General features: G+C 40.9%; 3 protein-coding genes across 4 annotated transcripts; 1 reads left to right on the top strand and 2 right to left on the bottom strand.

The window, feature by feature from the left end:
• Window positions 1-38: 38 nt before the first annotated feature.
• xkr8.3 (XK related 8, tandem duplicate 3) lies at window positions 39-4,629 on the bottom strand. The gene is made up of 3 exons (XM_084380003.1): window positions 3,997-4,629; window positions 2,573-2,760; window positions 39-2,364 (listed from the first exon to the last, which is right to left on the bottom strand). Exons 1-3 carry the CDS (start codon window positions 4,320-4,322, stop codon window positions 1,616-1,618), a joined length of 1,263 nt encoding a protein of 420 aa, XP_084236129.1. The 5' UTR covers window positions 4,323-4,629; the 3' UTR covers window positions 39-1,615.
• A 1,607-nt stretch (window positions 4,630-6,236) lies between these two features.
• srsf4 (serine and arginine rich splicing factor 4) lies at window positions 6,237-12,522 on the top strand. Its single transcript, XM_084380005.1, has 6 exons — window positions 6,237-6,436; window positions 7,723-7,916; window positions 9,645-9,751; window positions 10,059-10,273; window positions 10,538-10,615; window positions 11,609-12,522. Exons 1-6 carry the CDS (start codon window positions 6,330-6,332, stop codon window positions 12,096-12,098), a joined length of 1,191 nt encoding a protein of 396 aa, XP_084236131.1. The 5' UTR covers window positions 6,237-6,329; the 3' UTR covers window positions 12,099-12,522.
• A 729-nt stretch (window positions 12,523-13,251) lies between these two features.
• On the bottom strand, window positions 13,252-20,181 carry msto1 (misato mitochondrial distribution and morphology regulator 1). Of its 2 annotated transcripts, none has more exons than XM_084378914.1 (14): window positions 20,005-20,181; window positions 18,781-18,910; window positions 18,512-18,581; window positions 18,350-18,425; window positions 18,002-18,062; window positions 17,773-17,926; window positions 17,332-17,446; window positions 16,965-17,099; window positions 16,696-16,848; window positions 16,337-16,468; window positions 16,062-16,246; window positions 14,813-14,917; window positions 14,610-14,722; window positions 13,252-14,300 (listed from the first exon to the last, which is right to left on the bottom strand). In XM_084378914.1, exons 1-14 carry the CDS (start codon window positions 20,086-20,088, stop codon window positions 14,041-14,043), a joined length of 1,773 nt encoding a protein of 590 aa, XP_084235040.1. In that variant the 5' UTR covers window positions 20,089-20,181; the 3' UTR covers window positions 13,252-14,040. The 2 variants fall into 2 exon arrangements, with proteins under 2 accessions (XP_084235040.1, XP_084235041.1); XM_084378915.1 differs by having other exon boundaries at window positions 17,773-17,923.
• Window positions 20,182-21,528: the final 1,347 nt, after the last annotated feature.

The following is a 21,528-nucleotide window of genomic DNA, read 5'->3' as shown; positions in this document are numbered from 1 at the left end:
GTAGATTAATAGCTTTGAGTATTTTTTTAAGAAAAAAAAAGAAAAAAAAAGTGAATATATTCTGTTTTTTCTTGGGGTTGTGGACAAAACAAGACATTTGAGGACATTTTCCCCATTTTTGACGTTTTATAAACCAAACAACTAACAGATTAATCGAGGAAATTATAAATGAAAATGGTCATTAGTTGCAGCCCTCACTATAATAACAATTCTTAGCTGACATGTAAAAAATTAGCACTTCCTGACTTGTTTTACACCATTAATATCATTTTGATAAAAAACTAGCACCCATCAGGTGCTCTACAACAGGTGTTTCCCACAGTTAAAGAGCATAAAAATGACAAAACAAGAGATTATGTTCAAAGCTACATTCAAAGTCCTTCAATAAGTAACAGTATCAACAGCTGTAACACAACCCAAAAACACAACATACAAAATCAGATAGCCCTTTTTGTGATGCAAAACCCTCAGGATATCTGATCTTCTTTGAATTCACACATCACGTTTGTGCAAGGCTATGAGGAAACCTACGTGATGTGTCGCATAACAAGCCCCTCCTTCTTCTACAAGAGGTTTAGTAGTAACTTGTAGTAACCTTGGGGTTACTAAACCGTTTCAGATTTGACTGGATAATGTAAAAAATATTGTGATTTTGACATTACAGAAGTATTTGGTTTATGTTATTTATTACTTACCTTGTTGTCAAGAAACAAGGTTATTCTTTTACTTCCTTTTTCTCACAACAGTAAAAACAAAACCCTTTTCATCACGTCATATGATCTGGGAAAAAAGATGTCTCACGCATATGTAACGATAACAAAACATAAACTTGCGTTGTAGAAAATATATCAAAAAAAACTTTGATAGTTTAGAAATTAGCTTAATAAATGGCCGCAGTTTCAAGTAGCTTTAAGAAATATTACAATGTATGTACCATGTACGGTTTTCCACAGTTTATATGCTGTTTGTAATGAGTTAATTCCACATTTTTTCAATAGATTTCCCAATAATGTACTATAAAGCAAATGTGAAAAAAGTAGTATAAAGTCTTTTGTGACTTCAGAGTAAGCTTTCTGATAAATTTCCTCCAGTGGTGTCACTCGGTGGCTCAGTTGCATTGTGGGTACTGTAGGCGCCAGGTTAAGAAAAGGAAGAAGAAAGCGTGGAATAAAAAAAAGCCGATATCTGTTTCTGCTGTACCGATTTGTATCATTTGTTATGTAGTCCAACAGTGTCATTGGAGTGCAATGTTAGACCAGTGGACTGCTTTTCAAAAACCTGTTGCCTACATTACCCACAATGCAACTTTGCTGCTGAGTGACTTCACTGGAGGCAATTCATTACATGCAGCTTCCAATGGAGCCGCAAAAAGCTTTAAAACTACTTTTTTCACATATGCAGCAGTACTCCCCGAGACCTGTAAACACACTTTTGGTGGTTACCCTTTAAGTACCTTTTTCAGCTTGTATTTTGGTTTACAGTATAAGGAGAATGTGGTGAATTTGCAGCATAAATAGGAGACAGTTTAAAGAGAGATTGCTGCATTCAATCAGTACCACAGAAGGTAACATTTATCAGTGGTACACGTTTGGCCAAGCGCACACAAAATCAGACATCACAATCGTGACAGCTCCACTCTGTTTGTGCCATCAGTGTTGCTAACAAGTCCTTGCTCGGAGTAAAAATGAGTGGCATGGCATGCCATCCTTTTGTTGAGAAGCTGGGACGACGTGCCGTCCTGGATGGAAAGGTTTCTAAAGGACACTTCTGCATCAGGCAGATCAGTGGGAAGTCCTGGGTCCCTCGCAGGGGGCCTCCACAGCTTGGGGTGGAAGCAGCAGTAGTAGACGGTTTTGAAGAAAAGCCCCAGGAGGTAGGTGAGGGGTAGTGTGATGATGAGAGCGAGGGCGTACGACTCAGACTGGACAGGGTCTCTGTAACACCACCAAGTTGCCAGCAGGATTCCCCCATCAGTGGTGATGAAGGAGTGGTAGATGATGCTCCTGCCTCTGGTGCGACCCTCTGCTACATTAAACCAGCTGAAGTACCAAATGAGCCCTATGGTGGCCCGGTAGAGCCACTCCCCACTGATGCTGTCCATGAAGTTTGTCCTCTGTCGCCAGGCCCACAACACAAAGACGAACCACAGCATCAGGAAGTGGGCGCCGATGTACCCGGGCAGGACAGAGGCGAAGAGGGCCAGGACTGCAACACGTGGGGCAATTAGCAGCAGGTTCCACAGGAAGTAGATTAAAGAGGAACACCAACCCTGCTTGGCCTTATCTGGGAGGAAGGCGCGCAGGGAGCGGTGGTAATCCACCACCATCCAGGCTATGGACGTGGTTGATGCAGCAATGCTCACAACTGCAAACACAGAAGTAAAACCATCAGTGTAGAAACCAACAGGAAGTGAACACAACATGTATTTGTGGTGTGTGTTGACTTCCCAGAACCCAGGCGGTGGGCTTTTACAACCTCAACTGTGCTAACATCGATTCTGAAATGCCTCACTTGATTGCATATGTACGATTTTATTGTAGGCAGGAAGTAAATCAAACTAAAGAGAACTCACACTGAACAGTCCTGGCCTTGTTTGTGCGCAGCATGACATAGATCATGAGGGTGAGCTGGGGAGCACTCTCACAGAAAGTCTCAATAAGCCGGAGCATGCTGAGGTCGTGTGTCAGGTAAACAGCGTACTCTGACCCTTCCTGTTTTCGCCACCAAACCCTGAAGCCTTGACGTATGGCAGAGATGTGCCTGCATGGATGAACATGTCAGAGAAGTTATGACACACAGTTCACAACATTTTCTTTTGAGAAGCAATCTGTCAGGATGCATTAAGTGTCTTCAACAGCACTGACTCACTCATACTTTGAGCTTTTCATCCCTCATCATTTGTGCATTTTAAGCATTCAGTTCTCTGCTGAGACACTGGATTTACTAGTTGCCACACCTGTCATTTATTCATGTTCACAGCACCTGTCAAATGTTATTGCCTATTTGCATGCCAGCACTACTCTGTAGGACTTTCCAGTTTTTAATAAACAGATAGAGCGAGAAATACTTCTGAAGCTGAGGTGGTTATGCCTGAGGATGTGTCTCAAGAGTATTTTTCCAGTTTGTCAAGACTTAAGTGTGTTTGCATCACACATGTCATGTTATCTGCTGCTGAATCGGTTCCCACATATCAAAGGGGCACTATGTAGAAAGTCAAACTCAGAATTTTAATATCTACAATATTAATAAAGAAATAACACCAACTCAGAAATATTTATCTTTTCCATAACTGAATAAACAAGCTGTTCTCAGAGGAAACACCAGAACACTGTTTGAAGCTAGAAAGGTGGCAGGGTCCGCCAAATATAAACAAAGTGAAACAGTATTAAATTGTGTCGTCCTTTAAGGTCAGTTTGTTTATTCTGTTTATTCAGTCATGAAAGCAAAGGGAGTTTGTTTATTTAGATCGTTAACACAAAAAAGTGCACCTTTAACTGCAAAGCCTATCCTGTTGAAAAGTCAAAAGACTAAATATTAAGTATTTGCAGTCCAATAATTACTTTTATAATATTTGTATACATTTCCTGTATTTCTACTTAGAAATTCAAACTCAGAATTTCAATTTTTTAATTAATAATGAGGTAATAAAACAAACTATTTTCCATAAATGAATAAACAACTTGTTTTCAGAGGAAAATAAGGTCCCCAGAACACTGTTTGAAGCTAGCAAGGTGGCAGGGTCCGCCAAATACAAACAAAGTAAAACAGTATAACACTGTGTTGTCTTTTAAGATCAGTTTGTTTATTCAGTCATGAAAGCAAAGGGAGTTTGTTTATTTAGTTTGTTTAAGGCATAAAGTCTTTCCCCAAAACAACATAGTGCAACTTTAAGTGCAGTTACAGTCCCAGTTAAATATTTATGCTCTGTCCAACCAACCAAGTGATCAGCTGCACTTTTCTGCATTATTCTCATTAAATATTCAATCAGTTTTCTACCTGCACAGGAAGCCCAGCTGCAGCACATGCAACAGGCAGGAGAGCTCCACTCGGTCCCCGAACAGCACTGTCCCTCCTCCGGTCTGCCCGCTGAACCCCGGCAGCTCTCGGTCATACTTGAGCCAGAACCAGCTGAACATCTGGACCACGACCGACGACAGGACCATGAGGCCGACCAGCACCCCGAACCAGAGGAAGTCCCCCCGGCAGTAAAACTCGGTGGCCACCCACACGTCCGAGCCCCAGTCCACCAAGAAGGTGCACACTCCGACGACCGAGAAGACGAAATCGATCCAGGAATACTTAGAAAAAGTCGCCTGCTCCATGACGAGCTGCGCCCGGGTCGCTTCACGCTAACTTACGTTGACCAACCGTCCGACCTGTTGCTGGTTAGCTAACATTCGGCTAACGTCGTGTACCGTTATTTCCCTCCCAAAGCGACCTCACACTCTTCAACCCATTGGAGACAAAAACAACTTTCGCCCTCGCTTTCACATTTTAGCAGCAGGTTGAACTCACTCCCAAGGACGAATTTCAAAACTTTTAAGGCATATTTGTGTGAACGAGTGTCGGCCTGAGAGATAAAAATAACCGCCACGGAGAGCAGCTGGTGTGTTTGTAATGATGCTTCTCAGAGTCTTTGTTAGCCCCGCCCACCGCGGTTCGTACGTGCAGTGGACAGGTCACAAAATCCGGGACGGACAGGTTTTAATATTTAAAAACACCACTGTTTGACCGAATAGACACGGTCGATTATTCGATTAATTGATGCTTACACCAACAGGATGTATTGACAACAAGTATTAATGTCTTTCCACACAGTTTATATGGTGTTTTTAAGTTATGTTAACAATTCTTCAATACTGTACTACATAGAAAATGTGAAAAAAGTAGTATAAAGTCTTTTGTGACACCAGAGTAAGATGTAAATAATCTGATAAATATCCTACAGTGATGTCACTCGGTGGTTAAATTGCATTGTGGGTATTGTAGGTGCCAGGTTTTAGGAGGTAGTTGTTTTCAATCACTCGTTTACATAGTTTTCTAAGAAAAAATGCTAATGAAAGTCACTGATTGTGCATAAATGCCAAACACATTTCCAGCTTCTTAAGAGTAGTATTTGTTGTTGTGCAGTGTTTTATATGACTGTAGACATCAACATTTAACTTAGTCAATGAATATATTAGTCAGTCAGCAGAACATTACTTAAAGGTGCAATATGTAGGAATAGAGTGTAGTTTGTAGTCCTAAAACCTGGAAATCAGTTAGCATTTTTGCATATCCGGTTCCCTCGTCTCAAAGTTAATGGCTTTTTTGAATTGGTTTTTGGGTTAGATGTCTAAAATAATGTTTGTGGTGACCACAGGCTCAAGATGTTTACACATTTTAGTCTATGACATAAAATACATCATTAAATGTCCCAAATTTGAATCATAAAGCGTTTACGTGTCTTAAATAGTGGTTAAATGACACTACAGAAGTTGTCAGTGACATTAAACGTCATAACAGCAAACAGTGTGACTCATCTACTCACTAATCCATCTTTATAGGCCGACTTCAGTTATAAACTATTCTAACTCTAACTTTACAACTAGCAGATTTAGCAATTAAGAAAACGTGTACAGTAATTATGTAGTGAGACGCTTAGTGGTGGTGATGTTTACATCATGCGACTGCAGTGTAGTCTGTTTATAGTCTAACGTTAGCTTTTTACTTTTAGTGATTTAATTTACACAACACAATTTCATTACTTTGTTTATATTTGGCGGACCCTGCCACCTTTCTAGCTTCAAAAAGTGTTCTGAGGACCTTATTATCCTCGAGAACAGCTTGTTTTTTCAGTTATGGAAGAGATAAATATTTCCAAGTATTGTAAATATTAAAATTCTGTGTTTGAATTTCTTCTCTAAAACTGCATATTGCCCCTTTACAGCAAAAATAATCCAAAACATAAATAGTTGCATGAGGATTAAGTACATTTATTAACAGCTATTCTAAGACTTTTACCCAAGTACTACTTCAGTAAAAGTGTGTACTATATGGGTTACTTTCACATATATCAAACAATGTTTAACATAATATGTTTACTTGGAATCAAATATGACTTTTGGCCACTTTGTACCACACCACATAGTTTGCCTGGATACAATGGTGCTGCCTGAGAGACTAAACTCAGGCCAGAAGAACCTACGTCATCAGAAGCCGCGCCCCCTCCAGCCGCGACCTATTGTATCAAAGGAGCGCGTGTATGTATCCTCGCAGCCTCGCGCCTCCTCTCTCCTGTGTGCCGCTCGACGGATCCCGCATTTCGCTAGCACGCTCGAGCTAACAACATGTCGAGGGTGTACATCGGACGGCTGAGCTACAGAGCCAGAGAAAAGGACGTGGAGAGGTTCTTCAAAGGCTACGGGAAGATACTCGAAGTCGACCTGAAAAACGGGTAAAGTTGAAGCCGTTTGTCGGTGTGCGTCGCCGTCGAGGCTAATGCACGCACAAGGCCACACGGGCCTTGCTGGCTGCAGCGACCGCGGCCTGCTAATGCTAACTTAGCTAGCTAGCACGTTTAATACTTCCCCAAAAAAAAATCCGTCGAGAATGTGAGCTAAAGCGATGTCTTAGTGTTGCTAGTATGTTAGTTTTCGTGATCAAATACGAAAGCAAAGGTTGTTTGTGAGTTTTGGTGAGATTTGTGCGATTTCCCGACAACGGTGAACTAGCTAGCGATAATGTTGGACGTGGCAATGTCACAGGCGGCTGTTTGTACCAACGGCTAACTGTAAGCTAGCTTAACAAGCTCAAGTCCAGGCTCCTTCCGTGTGTAGCATTAGCTGGGCTGGATCTACTTTGAACAATAAACGTGCACGCGTTGTTGCATAACTGAGTTTCTGTTACATGCTTTACTTCCTGTTTAAACCAACTACCGTTTGGCTTCTGCATTTGTACCAAGAGTTAACTCTACTTACATAATGCTGAAGCTTTTTTTTTATTTATTAACGTTTAGTATTCATTTGAAGATTTTTTTTCACCGATTAACTTTTAATCGTAAAAATATCTGAATTTAAGATATATGTAGATATATGCAAAAACGATCGATGTCTGGTTTCGTCTGACCGCCAGTCTAAAACTTGCCCGATTAGTCTGACTGGTTAAAACCCACCATTGACTTGTCTGTACCACTGAAATGGGGGTCCACTGATTACGAATAGCCCCTTTAAGGAAATATAACATTACTTTGGTAAACTGAGGGCACACCCGCATTCATAGCTGTGCAAAATAGCCTTCATGTAGCATGTTATCCAGTCACAGATCGGGATTTTTATTTTGTATATGGTGAATGTTTTTGGTCCATCCATGCACATGGATATGCAACAAATAGACAATAGATGCACCCGTATCCCAGTATCCCTAACTAAGTTTGAGTAGTGTAATTGCATAAATGTAGCCACAAAAGTTAAAAATGAGTGAATTTCTCCACAGTAAAGCGATCAGACTCTTAACATTTGTTGTTTGGATTTATATTGCAGTAATAATGCATGGTCGTAACAAAACCTTGTGTCACACCGGGACTTGTATCACTGCACAGTAGTTTTCCTTTGCGAACCATTTTTAAATCACTGATGTACGGGATGTGTTTGGCCAGTGACCTCCACTGTGATAGATATAAGTAACATAATCAAGCCCCTTACTCGTATCCCTGTATTAAAACCTGTTCTCTTCTCTTGTAAGGTATGGGTTTGTTGAATTTGACGACCCCCGCGATGCAGACGATGCCGTCTATGACTTGAACGGCAAGGAGTTGTGTGGGGAAAGGGTCATTGTGGAGCACACCAAGGGACCCCGTCGTGATGGAGGTTATGGAGGAGGAGGAGGAGGAGGAGGTGGTGGAGGAGGAGGAGGTGGTGGTGGTGGAGGAGGAAGAAGTAAGTCTTCACCGGAGTATTGTATTGTATTAGTGTCACATGAATGATGTCATTGAGGGATTTCATTCATTACAGGGAACCATTGACTTAATTTCAAAGGGGCAAAATTTTGAAGCTTGTCCTTGGTGGCTGATGTGCATTCAATTTATATCCTAGTGTTAGTAATAGAAATTGTAGGGGTGACACTCCTGACACTGAACATTTTCTGCTGTAGATGATGCATCGAGCCTGGTGATTGTTTTTGTTATAATCTCTCTGATGTTTTTATTTATTATTTATTCATAAAAATGGCTTGTGTAATAGGCTGAATGTTTGTTTTTTGATATTGGTATTTCTGTGAGAAAAGGGATTTGGGTAGTGACAGAGATGTCTCGGAACCAGACTACAAATAGGATCTTGTTATTGCTTAAATTCACGAGGTAGAAAATAAGTAATGTTTTACTTTGGTCAGTGTTGCCCAGCTCTACTGATCTCCATTCTATGTCCCAACAGAGTCTATCGTCCTTCTAACTTTAACAGTTTTCAGTGAAACTAATTGTTTTCATTTTAGTTTTGATTGTCCTTGATTTGCACACACCCATCCACAACCACCCATCTTAATTTCATCAGGTCTTGTTGAGTTGGTTTCGATGAGCACTCCTGTTATTCAATGGCCTGTTTAACATATGGGCATGTCTTTTTTTCTGGATTGAGTACTCCAATTTTGTTGTTTGTTGTCTTGCAAATAAGCTAGCAGACAGTTGAACCACAGCACTTAGTTTATTCACACACTGAACAATAGACGCAGGAGGGTATTTCCTTCTCAGCACATAACATGATTAAATTTGTGTGCACCAGAGCCACCAATGACTTTGTAAAGTGTCTTGGATTTCCATAAGATGGGTTGAAATTGCAGTTACATGTGATGGGGAAATGGCTTACTGATGGAAAGGATATAAATGTCTTAATTTGAATACTGTAAACTAACTATTTGATTGTTAAATATCTTGTAATCTATTGATGTCTTATTTCGTTTTTTATTTCATATAAAATGATTGTCAATTTAAAGGTAAAGATTTAACAAAGAACCTCAATGTTTTAATTGAAAGAGTCCTTTGCTGACTGCCTGCCCCTATTGCTGGCCATGGTGTCCCCCCTTTCCAAGAGTGTGGTTTGACCATTCTGGGCCCCTGGGCAGACCAAAAAAGGGAGCCATTGTGAATGAAGACCGCTTTTCCCATTAGGCCCAGGCCGGGTGGTGAGGATGCCATGGGGTTAGGAACAGATGTGGGTTCAGCTCTTATAGGTGCCTGAAAAAAAGAACATGTTTTGTAACAGTGAAATGTTTTTAGATAGGATAGCTTAGAAACTTGCTTTAGTTCACCGTAAGTACTTCCTCGATCAGTTATGTTTTTGAATTTGATTTTTTTATTCTTTTTTCTTTATAAAATAGGCCTATTGGCATTTTTACCAAAATTTAATAAGATACAGTTGTGTTGTTTAGGATTTTAAATACAGATCTGAGCTTGTAGAAATGAATAATTAGGGTTTTATTTTTTTGATTTATGTAAATCTTTTTTTTTCTTTTTTTTTTTGCCACCTTTTGTTTTTCACCTTCTTTGTTTCCCTTTCCCAAGTGAATATTGACTAATTTTTTAGTGTGTAGCTTGGAGTTTAGTAAAAATACACCATCTCTGTTTCTTTTTCTTGTTCCTCATTTTTCCTGTCCTTTCCTTGTTACCTTAAAAGGTGGATATGGTCGCTGGGGAAGAGACAGATATGGTCCTCCGATAAGGACAGATTATCGACTCATTGTTGAGAATCTTTCCAGCCGTTGCAGCTGGCAGGATTTGAAGGTATGTATTTGTTGTTTGATAACATGTCAAACTTCTTAAGTGTTAAGGAAGTAATGTCAAAGCCAACAAAAGTGTCATGTCATTTATCATCTGCCTGTTTCTTGAGAACTTTGCATGTACAAGTACAATGCACTGGAACTGTCAAACCAGTTTTGCAAGATGTTCATTCCCAGTTCACAGGAATAAACTTTTGAATTTTTTCAACCAGCATGCAAAAAGGGAAGTGACGGCCGATAGTGCAACTTTCGTTGCTATTTTCTTCTATAATGTACATCAATCTTCAACATGCGTTTCCATTTCTCTAAAGGACTACATGAGGCAGGCAGGGGAAGTGACCTACGCTGACACCCACAAGGGCCGGAGGAATGAGGGGGTGATAGAGTTCAGGCTCTACTCTGACATGAAGAGAGCGCTGGAGAAGCTTGACGGAACAGAGGTGAACGGTAGAAAGATCCGGCTCATCGAGGACCGTCCTGGAGCCAAACGCAGACGCTCTTATTCTCGCAGTCGCAGCCGTTCCAGGTGAGACACACCACTGTAATTATACATTATGCATGTTGATGTTTCTCAATATAGCAAGGGTGAATGCAGAGTTTTATCTGCACATCACAGAATGGCATTTCAATGCGCACAGATTTAAACGGTTTCTAAAAAGCACTGCTTGAAAAATGAATAAATATATAGGAGTAAAGCTGGCGCCGCGATCGACAGACTCATAACAATCATTGCTGCAGTTGGTCTGCAAGAAGTGCGACTCTTGCTAATTGTTGGTTTGTTTTCTCTCAGGTCTCGCTCCAGGAGCCGCAGGTCTCGCAAGAGCCGCAGCCGTAGTGACAGCAGCAGCCGCAGCCGCTCCCACTCCAGGTGAGTAATATAAACTTTAAAAGCAGGGATATTAAACCAAATACATGTTGTCTCTGTAGTGAAATGAGCAGCGGTACACTTTTAGAGTAAACTTACTTGCAGAAGCTGTTTTTATGGATCATCTTGTTCTCTGCAACTGAACAAGACGCTATAGAGGTGCACCATGAGACTAAAAATGTGCATTCTAGTTCCCAAAAAAGCCTCTGCATGCTACTAACAACAATGGCAGACCATGTTTAAGCCTCTCAGCAGAAGCCTATTTCAGAACTACACTGAGATATTGACACTTCATAACCAGTTTGCAGTAAGATGAGAGCACATGACGATTCTATGAATAGATATTTACAAGGCCACCACACAGGTGCATGCACTGGTACGCAAGTAGCCCATAGCGATAGACCGCAAGCCACAGCCTAATATTTACAGCTGATGTTTTGCCACAGTCTCCATGTATTTGATAGCTGTGGGCTATTTTAATCTGAGCAGGCAAAGGAATGTAACCTTTTCAAGGTGGATGTGGGCTGGTCCCTCTCTGTCATAGTTCGTTTACTTGCCATAAAGGCTGATGTCAGAATGTCTCTTTAAAGCAGGACTCACACCTTTTATATTAAAACTGCCTGGTGGTCATCTTGTCCTTTTTTTTCCCTTTTTTTTTTAATGGTGTAAAACCATTCATTAGAAATAATTGGCAGAACTTTCATAAATTGGCTGAAAGTTTTTGCATAATTTGCCATTTTTGTGTTGCTCTGTGTAAAAGAGCTTTTAGCGTAATGGGTTGTTGTAGTAGGGACGAGGGGTGGGAATCAAAGTAACTCACAATACCAATAAATCTATGTGAATATAAATTAGGTTCACACCCCAAGGAGTTAAGATGTATTTTAATTGGGGTGGAGCAAAATCAAGTCATGTGTAGACATTTGTTTATTTCTTTTTTTAAAAAAGCACAGCAAGGAATCAACAACACTATGTTTCTCTATCTGATTTTGTCCACAGAGCGGCATCCCGCTCCCGCAGCCGTTCTCGTAGCAAGAAGAATAAGAGCAAGGGCAAGAAGGAGGAAGAAGAGCGCAGCAACGGCGCTCAGAAGAACAAGGACCGCAGCAGGAGTCGCAGCCCCAAGAGCAAAAAGATCAAGAAAGATGGGAAGAAGGGCAAGAAGGACGAGTCCAGGTCCAGATCTCGCTCCAACTCCAGGTCTCGCTCTAGATCAGGAATGAAAGATCGCTCTAGGAAATCTGGCTCAAAGGGCCGCGAGCAGGCTAAGAGCGACGACGAGGGGGGCGAGCCTGAGAGGGGCTCTCGCTCTCGTTCACGCTCACCTGACGAATCCAAATCCAGAGCCCGGTCTAAATCAAAGTCCAAATCCAAGTCCCGTTCCCCCTCACCCACCAAAGCCCGCTCCCACTCCCGCTCCGCCTCCCGGTCAGAGTCCCGCTCCAAATCTCGCTCCCAGTCTCGTTCTCGCTCCCGTTCCCGCTCTTAGTTCATATTTTGGACTGTTTGTCATGAGCCCTAATCCCACCGTCTCCCCCTGCCCTCGATTTACATTCCCCGAGCCCCACAACACTACCCCTGCCTCCTGTTTTTTGATAAGTAGCTGTAGAATACGTGGCACTCTACTCGATGTCTTTATGCACATGCTACTCCATTTCATTTGACTTTTACTCTGCCTATTTTTTCATTAGCGCTGTCTTGTATGGAGGTGTTTGTAAAATAACAGGGTTCAGTTTTATAAGTTTCAATGATGGTATGGTAAGTGTCTTAGCCTTTTTTTAATCAAACGTAGAAGCATACTGTTTTGTCAAATTGCCGGGTGGGAATATGTTCTGACATCTCCTCACCTTTTGTGAAATTCCTTGTATCATTTTATTTCAAATTAAAAAAAGAAGAAAAAAATGCTTGTTCTACATTTGTCTTTGGGTTTTTTTTATTGGTAGATTTAAAGTCAGTGATGTGGGATTTAATGTAATGATATTTGGAGCACATGACCATCTACACAGATGTTTTACACACATCTTTGGAACCATTTTTTCTGATGGGTGATAAACTTATTGTACCATATGTTGATGTTTAACCTTTTTTATATAGACATCACCATAATGAAATTACTATGGTTTTACAAGGTCAACAAACTAAATTTCTGTTTATCACCCCCCCTCTCTCATATCCTATTTTTCTGTCATACTCACCTGTCCAATAAAACCATGGAAAAAAGGGCATAAAATAGTTGAGTAAACTAAAAGAAATCACTATTGTATAACTGGACTACTACGGTCTACCAAGCACTCTACAAGATGTCACAATCGTACACACACTGAGGGAAAAGCCGTCCGTCTGAGTAATTTTGGAACCAATTTAAGCACCAACATTAATGGACAACTCCTTGCAGTCAGAGCCATCGCCATTTTTCATAAAAGTATTTCTATTACCTTTTTCTTTTTAAGTTTTACTACTTCAGAAGGAACTAATGGGCTTAGGGCTAGATTAAGAACACACTGACAATTAGTTTTGGCCTTCATGGGATCTGCTTATGGCATTATACACGGTAACGTTGGCTTTATCCCTGAAAATTTTTACTAAAAATCATTTTCTGACCGTAGCTGAACCTTGATTAAATATCTAAAACTGAAACAAACCATCTGCCAAGAATTTATTACAATTTTTCAAACCATGAATTAATACAAAGCTTGTATTAAAAGGTGCAACATGAGATTTTAAGTTTAAACAATCAAAAGTTAACGAATTATCACCAGAATGTGAGGAAATTAATCTGACTACATATCAATGTGATTCAGCGACATCGACTGAACTTGGCATGCTAACCAGCCAGCACCAGCCCATCCTTTTTCATAATACCACTCAGAGTTCCCAGTCAGAAACACTAGCTGCAAGGCTAACTAGGTAACAGCAGCTATAGTTAGCAGCAGTTAGTGGTTTATCATAATATATAAATAAATCTAGCTGCTGCTTGTTTTGGGCTCTGGTATTATGATATTGAGAAGTTTAAGTGCAGTGTATGGTCAGAGGAACCTTATGCCCAAAACAGTGTGACACGTACATCTCTTTATGTAAATACAGTCATTTTATATTGTACACTCAGTATAAAACACATTAATTACACATAAACAGTCATCTGAGGAAAATGTAACCACAGTCCGTACAGTCATATGATGCTACATCCATCACCTTCATGAATACTACGCATGGATCTCTTATAGAGGTCTATCTTCTTGCAGCTCAGTTCTGTCAGAAACCGTTTGCCTCTTGGTGTTTCATCAAACTCAGTGCTGGTCCTTCACCAACCAGAGGCTCAGCTCCTCTTCCTCTCTGTGTCAGTATGAGTGCATGCAAGCTGGTAAGCAAAGCGGATGCCAGGTCAGCAGCCATCAGTCTATCCAGCCCATGGGCCCCTAAGACTGCCACAGTCAGTCATCATCATCTTCCTCTGAGGAAGAGCGCATCACCCCGCTGCTGTCGTCACGGTAACACCGGGCCAGTAGGCGCAGCTGCTCCAGGGCCTCCTTGTAGTCGGCCATTTCTGGGCCCTGGGAGAGGAAGCTGGGGGCCAAGCGGCGGATGTCGAAAGTGCTGGCGCCACGATGCAGCTCGGAGAGCCACGAGCCGAGTGCGGGCCCCGACTGGAGGGACGTCATGACGGGTACAGAGGAGACCACAGGGGCCAGAGCTGCAGAGATAGAGGAGGAAAAAACAGGTTGAAGGAGAGTTGTTTTAAAAGGGAAAAGACATATTTTCCCTCTAACCTGTAATGCTATTTATGGAAACCCATAAAATATATATTTTTGGGTTCGTGCCATCTTGCTCCATTATATTCAAGAGAAGGCAGACATCTCTATGACCAGTATCTTTAAAACTCACACCAATATAATCTAATGGCACTACAGGTAAGAGGAAATTGTATTTTGAACTGTCCCTTTCAAGCCACAACAATGACATGCGGACAAAAAGATCTAAGTGAAATTAGAAATGTGCTTACAGCCCGGCGGGGGAGCCTGGCTCTGCAGGAAGCCCTGAGCATCGAGCGACTGACTGAATATCTGAGGGAAAGGTGGCGTCAGCTTGCTGGGAGAAGACGCCAACTGGAGAGCGCTGAGAGAGCGAAGATGGAGAGAGAACATGTAAAAATGTTTTATTTACCGTAAAGATAAACAAGTGATTTGTGACGGCGTGGGGACTCACAGAGGAGCTGTAGGGTAGAAAGATCTGATGTAGGCAGCCAGGACGTCTTCCCCACTGTGGAGGCTGTGCAGAGGAGTGGGTGGTTTAGTCCCTGGAGCCAGAGAGCTGAGGAGAGAAAATTGTTTCAGCAACGCATTGAATGTTTAATGCCTGCATGCCTCTGTGAGATATTTTCTCCGTTGATAATCCATTAAAATGTGGACTGCAACTTGTGTGTGACTTCATGTGACCGAATGACTTCATGAAATACTTAAATTCTCATGGATTCACACTGAAAGCTCAGAATATAAAAAGGTGGCCAAGCTCGAAACAAGGATTAAGAAATTTAATGGATCCTTTTTTTTGTAGTTGCTCTGATGCATGAGGTCTTGAGGCGCCTATGGTGCTGTAGAGGAGTTACTATTTTTATCTGTATGCTTTTATTTCCCTCTTCTCTCTGTATGTACTGCCCAGCCGTCTAGTGGTCTGGCCTCTTTGTCACCTTTGAGTTCATTTCCTTTTCTGCTCAGGCGTTTGAAATGTTCCATCCACAAATAGAGGAACTGTGACGGTTTCACCCGGAAGAAGGCTGTTTGTGGCGCTTCGCATGGGTTGCAGCTCAACCTGTTTTTAACATGCATTGTCATTATTTTTAAGAATTTCATCATGAAAAAGACTTTTGGACCTTTTGTGGTTGCGCCGTTTTTAATCTTTCTTTCTTATTTTTGAAGAATTGAAATCCCACCAGACTCCATGTTAATTTTTGCAAACTATTCCATACATTCACATTTGTCTTTGTCTAATACCTTTTAAAGTGTCTGGACTCCACATGCAATATATTTGGCTTTTTCAGCACAAACTCAGCTTCGTCAGTTTTCACAAAATATTCAGCCACTAGGTATATAAAATGCAAACGAAAAACTTCACCCACGCCTGTAAAAATGTTGAAAACTTTAGAGATGATGACTCAAAACATTGCTATAGAACAATTCAAGTTTGTAAAAAATAATGTACCGGTAATCAGTTTATACACACAAATCTAACTATATTTCTACACTATATTTGCAGTAACACTATCACTGAAAATATTATAGATGTTGTATGAAAGCCTTATATCAGCTCTTTGAACTGGTTTTCTGAGCTTGTCTTAACCTGATATATAAATAAAGTTTTGTCACTATAAAAAAAAAAACATGCTCAGTGTTTTAGATAACTTTACATCCTCTGTTTAAAATAACTATAAAAGCAGGGTACATCCATTTATGCTGACCTGGTTAGTTTCTGGCCCTCAAAGCCTTTGAGTGTCGCCCACTGGCCGTAGCACCGACCGTCGCCAGCTTCAGAGCAAGCCGATAGCGGTTTCCATGGCAACACATCTGCGCAGGCACTCAGGGCGTCGGGGAGAGAGCCTCCGTGCATCATGGGAAAGGGGACGGCACCGTAAGCAGCCACCACCTAGAATTTAAATACAACATGTCACCATACGATCAGAGGCTTCTTAAAGAGACGTGAACACGGCTGAAGAAAACAGTATCAGTGCGTCACCTTTCTACCGGACACGGCCAGTGTGTCTGCCACCTGCCACATGGGGACGCTGTTGTTCCTCAGCCTGTAAGGCAAAGTGAGGGCGTCGAGGGCCAAAGCCAGGACGGAGCTGGAGTGGTACCACAGTGAGGGCTGACACACAGGAAAGACAGTGACAGCCAATCAGTTTTTTAAGTTTACTTACATTTATACATATTAATGCCTAAATAACAGCATCTATGTAAGTCTTAAAAAGTCCTTGGTCATATATAAACTCAAAAACTTAGAATAAAGGGTCAGAAATACAGTTTTATCCTCCTTTATCCTGTCTCTTAAATGTGTGTTAGTAATACAGTAATAAGCAAAAAATCAAAGCTCACATCACAGTTGAGGAGGGGGAAGGTTGTGGGAGCGGAGGGTCGTCGGCCGAATCCTCCACGCAGGGTCAACGGGCAGAAGAAAGAGCTGTTATTGGCCAAGTGGACGGTCCCTAGTGTGCAGTTTAACTGGTGGTAGACGTCCTTCATTGGAGTCTGGTTGAAATGAAACAGTGCCATCAGTACAGAAGCCCATTTAAAAAACATCAGCTTTTACACAACAGTAACAGATAAAATAGCCACAGAGATAATGAGTTAAGTTTGTGACTCACTGAGTTTGGGTGGCTGACAGGCGCTAACCCCCACGTTAGGATGCCTCTCCCGCCATAAGAGTCCTGCAGCATCTCTGTGACCTTTGACCCCAGGCCTGCAAAGCCATCAGCCAGGTCACACAAAACCTGGAAACCCTGAGAGGAAAACAGGAGGCAGAAAGAGGAGAGATAATGAAAGGAACAAAAGAAGATGAGTGAAGTGCAGCTTAATGACTATGTGAGTATTTAGGAATGAAATACATCAGCAAAATATTTTTTTTCAATGTGCAACATCCTAAATATTTTTTGATTTATTGTTTGTTTTGTGCAGAAATGTACAAAATATTCACCAGGGAATGTGCAAAGTAATCCAAAAACAACGGCTGACCTGAAGGTAGTCGCACTCCTCCACAAAGAAGTGTAGTCTGTCCTCCAGGTCCTCGAGCACCGACCCCTGCAGGAGAGCCTCTCCCTGGCCAAAAGCCTCCAGACGGTGAGCCTCCCTGGACAACCACACATAAAAATATTAAAGCTTACTTAACCCACTGAACAAGAAAATCCATTGTTTAAACATGTTTGCATGGAGAGAAACTGCTCTCGTGCCCCAGTTAGTGATCTAACAGCATCTTTTCATATCAGATGTAAAAAAAAAAATTTTTTAAAGTTGGGCATTATTATTTAGGGTGCAGTCATGAGTAAAACAAACTTTTAAGATTCAGCTCACAGAGAGAAATCTGTGTAAAGGCTGACATCTACTGGAGAATAGCAGGTACTGAACTGTCTGTGTGGAACAAATCAAAGACTTCAAACTAGCGAGTCTGCTCGTTACCCGTCATGGTTATACTGGTGGATGACAGAGATGGTGCGAGGGTGCAGGTGGATCCTGAGGAAGTCGGACCACACCTTCACGCTGCCCTCCAGCCTGTAGCCCTTCTGGAGTCGATCCAGCTGGCTGTTCACAGTGTCTACACTCACTGCACCTGCTGGTGGGAGAGTTTTCAGAGTGAGTCACAGCTATGATGAATGCAAAATTTCATACAGAGATTAGTTTTTCTTACCTGAGCACTGAGGCTGCTGGGAGTTGATGTAAAAATCTGCATTGCCCAAGATCTCCCCTCTCTGGTGACAAAAACAGCTGTGCGAATAAGACACTCACCAATTGCAAAGACAGAACTAACAGGGCAGATCAGAAAATACATATAACACCAACATCGAAAGAATGTAAGAAGAAATTTATAAAATATCAAGATACAAATGTACAGAAGAGTGAAAGTCAGACTTTAAATTTCGCTGACAGCTGTTTTGTGTTTCGTGCTGTAGTTTACACCTGGCATCAGTGTCAAGAAAATATAGTGACATTACGATTCATGAAGCTGCTTTGTTTCACCTCCACCGTAAATACTCACATCCAACTTGTCCAGATCTTCAAGAAAGGGGTTCTTCGCAGCCGGACTTTCCTCATGCATCATGAGGTTTCCCTCCCTGCCGGACGGAGCACAGTTTTAAATAAAAAACTGCACGATATGTAAACACACAGGCAATAATTCAACACAGAGACTCTTATTTACCATGTGACAGCAGCGGTGTCTTTGCCAGGGTCATACAGATTTCCCTCCTGCCGTAGAGTCCGAAGACTTCCTGTTATAGAGTGACAGGCAGAGAGCAGGTTAATTTCTAAGTTACTGTATGAAACTACAGTATATACATTTAAGGAATATAAATAACAAAAACAGAACCCTTATAAAGTAATTAAACTATTGCACAAAATAGCAGACATTTAAATTAAAACACAAACATCTGCTTCAGCATTGATAAACACATGTGTCGGAGAAGTTACCTTTGAGATCCATGGCAATGAGGCGAGGTGTGTGGGTGACATGTCCGCCCAGAGTCTGTCCTTCACGAAACACGACATCACTCTGGACGTCACCTGGAGGCGTCTCTGGATCGTATGATAGAGACGCATCCTGCAGACAAGGACAAATTTCATCATTTATTTGTCAAAGACTATGAAGGCAAAGTGATTAAAAATACCAAAATACAGTCAGCTCCATCTGAGAAGAAATGAGAGTGAGATCCAGACTGTCTCTTGTTTAGGCTTCACAAATGCTTTTCCTTGTCTTTTTGTTGATTTCTGTACAAATCAATACTCTGGGTTTAAGACAAAACAACACAACTGATGGCATCATTCTGGGCTCTAGAAAGTGATGGACATCTTAACTGTTTTCTGATGTTTTATAGACCACGCCACAAAGTGATAATATCTTTAACTGTTGATTATGAAAAAAATCATTACTTGCAGCCCTAGTGTACAGTTTATATTCAATTAACTGGCATGTAAAAACTCCAGGCTAGACCTATAAAACTGGTTAGCATCTGCATCTCTGCTCCTTCTATCTAAAAAGACAATTAGCCCAAACATTTAAGGCCCGAAGGGTTTCAGGTTTCAGAAAGGGTGCCAGGCTTTTGTGTGGCAGATATTATTAGAGCTTTGGACAGGAGACACAGCTCTTATATGATCTTACGTAAAATAAGTTATGTTGTTTTCTGACAAGTGTTTCACCACTGCAGCTGTAATTGCGGTGTCTTACACGTTCATGTGGGCTGGGCACACTGCTGTATGTGGATTATACAATAAACAACAACTACCTTTACAGGAGACTGAATGTATGTTATACAACACAATCAGCATCAACATCTCCATCATATAAACAGTAGCTAATTAATCTGCGTCTTCTTCTGAAGGATCTTACCAATGTCTTTATGTGTTAACCTGGTCTAAAATAGACAGCTAACCTGACACTATAAAGTTAGCATCTTTAGCATCATAAAGCCTGGTGGCTGACGTTATTTGCTAAGTTGCATCTCCCGTTTACCAGCTTCATTTTCTCGCACGTCCTCCCCAGTCTCGTAAAATGACCATAAAATGCACATTCACGGTGCTGCTAGCATTAGCTGTCCCTCTGGTACAGAGCAGAACAGAGAGTACTCTCTGAAGTTTGACAACACATGCAAAGCTAACGCTAGCTAGCTTCGCGTTAGCCGCTACGGAGATCCTCACCTGTAAATTCCACCAATGAGTCCCGACAAAGTTAGAATAATGTCCCAGCTGAAGAGTGATGACTTCTCTACAAGGGTTACTCATCGTGACGGTGATCAATAATCAGGATAAGGTACAAAACTCTCTGCTTCACACATGATGGACATGTTTAGAAATGACAACACTGAACAGCGACAATCTAACGATGTGGGTGGCTCATAAAAACCCGCTTCTGTGATTGGCTAGAAGATTTGCATGAAGAAATGTGATTGGTGGCGCTTATGACGTCGGCGTGATAGTGTGGTTTCACCGTGCCGTAGCTTCACGTGTGGTGTCTGCAAGCTAGTCTGACAAAGTTTTCTATAATACGCATTAAAAATGACGAAATAATGATTAAATATATATAAATAAATAATAAATGTGATGTTTTTGTTTTTATTTTATCACTAAAGCAGGAAATGTTGAACGTGGTGCTTTTATTAAAATTATAAAAGTGATTTGTTAGTAAAATTAGAATCCAGAATTTTACACGTTTTAGTAAGAGTATTAAAAAATGGTGACATTTTATTATAAATATCATAAATAAATGGTAAATTTGGTAAATAGTTATTTCACTGTCAGCAAACAATAGATGCTTAATCAATATTTCATCTATAAACATCTTTTAGTGAATTAATCATTTTTTAGTGAATTAATCATTTTGATTCACTAAAATGTTTTACTGCTGTTGTAAAGTATTTTTATTGACTGCTGAAATATATATTTTGAGCTCCAGTGTTGAGGATGCAGCAGCAGAGCCAGTGTTTGGTTTGTCTGTTCTGGGCTACTGTAGGAACATGGAGGTGCAACATGGCCGACTGCCTGCCTCTGTAGATATAATGGGCTCATTTTAAGTAAACAAAAACACAACTGTTCTTAGTTTCAGGTGATTATACACTAATAAAAACATAATTATGAGTATTATATTCCATTCCTGCCCCTAAATCCTTCACACTGGACCTTTAATGCCCAAGATGTTAAGTTTGTACCTACATTACCTTTTCTCAGATATTGTTTTTGATATAAGATATCTATTGTGGTCTGAAGATGAAAACTCATTTGATTTGAAAGACTTCTTTAACGTCCATGAATGTGAGCAGCTCTGTCTGTAATGAGTGGTGCTTTGCATTTTACTGCATCTCAAACTCTGTTTCTTTTCTACAAGGTTAACACGATCGTCTTTGCTGGACTGAAGAAACAGAAACAGGTAAGATACATTCTGTGAATTTATATTGATCTGTGAAAATAGTTTCTAATACAATAGTTTTTCAAGAATGGACACTGTCATGATTTTTCTCTGGTGTTGTTTTGTTCAGTCACACATCTCACTAAAGATGCCAGCTCACCTTCACCCTCCCAGTTCACATCATGGATTTTCTTAAAGAATAATGCAAAATCCTGTTGCTGTACTCCAAAATACTTCTTTAATTACAAATAACTGAGCTAAATTAAATCATTTCTGTGATTATTTGTCTCAAAGAAGTATTCTAGTTTCAATAATTTTAC

The sequence above is a fragment of the Pagrus pagrus genome, assembly GCF_965226575.1.
Source record: "Pagrus pagrus genome assembly, chromosome: 17".
NCBI lineage: Eukaryota > Metazoa > Chordata > Actinopteri > Spariformes > Sparidae > Pagrus > Pagrus pagrus.
Note: the sequence above shows the minus strand (reverse complement) of the source record. Positions and strands in the feature narration are given on the sequence as shown.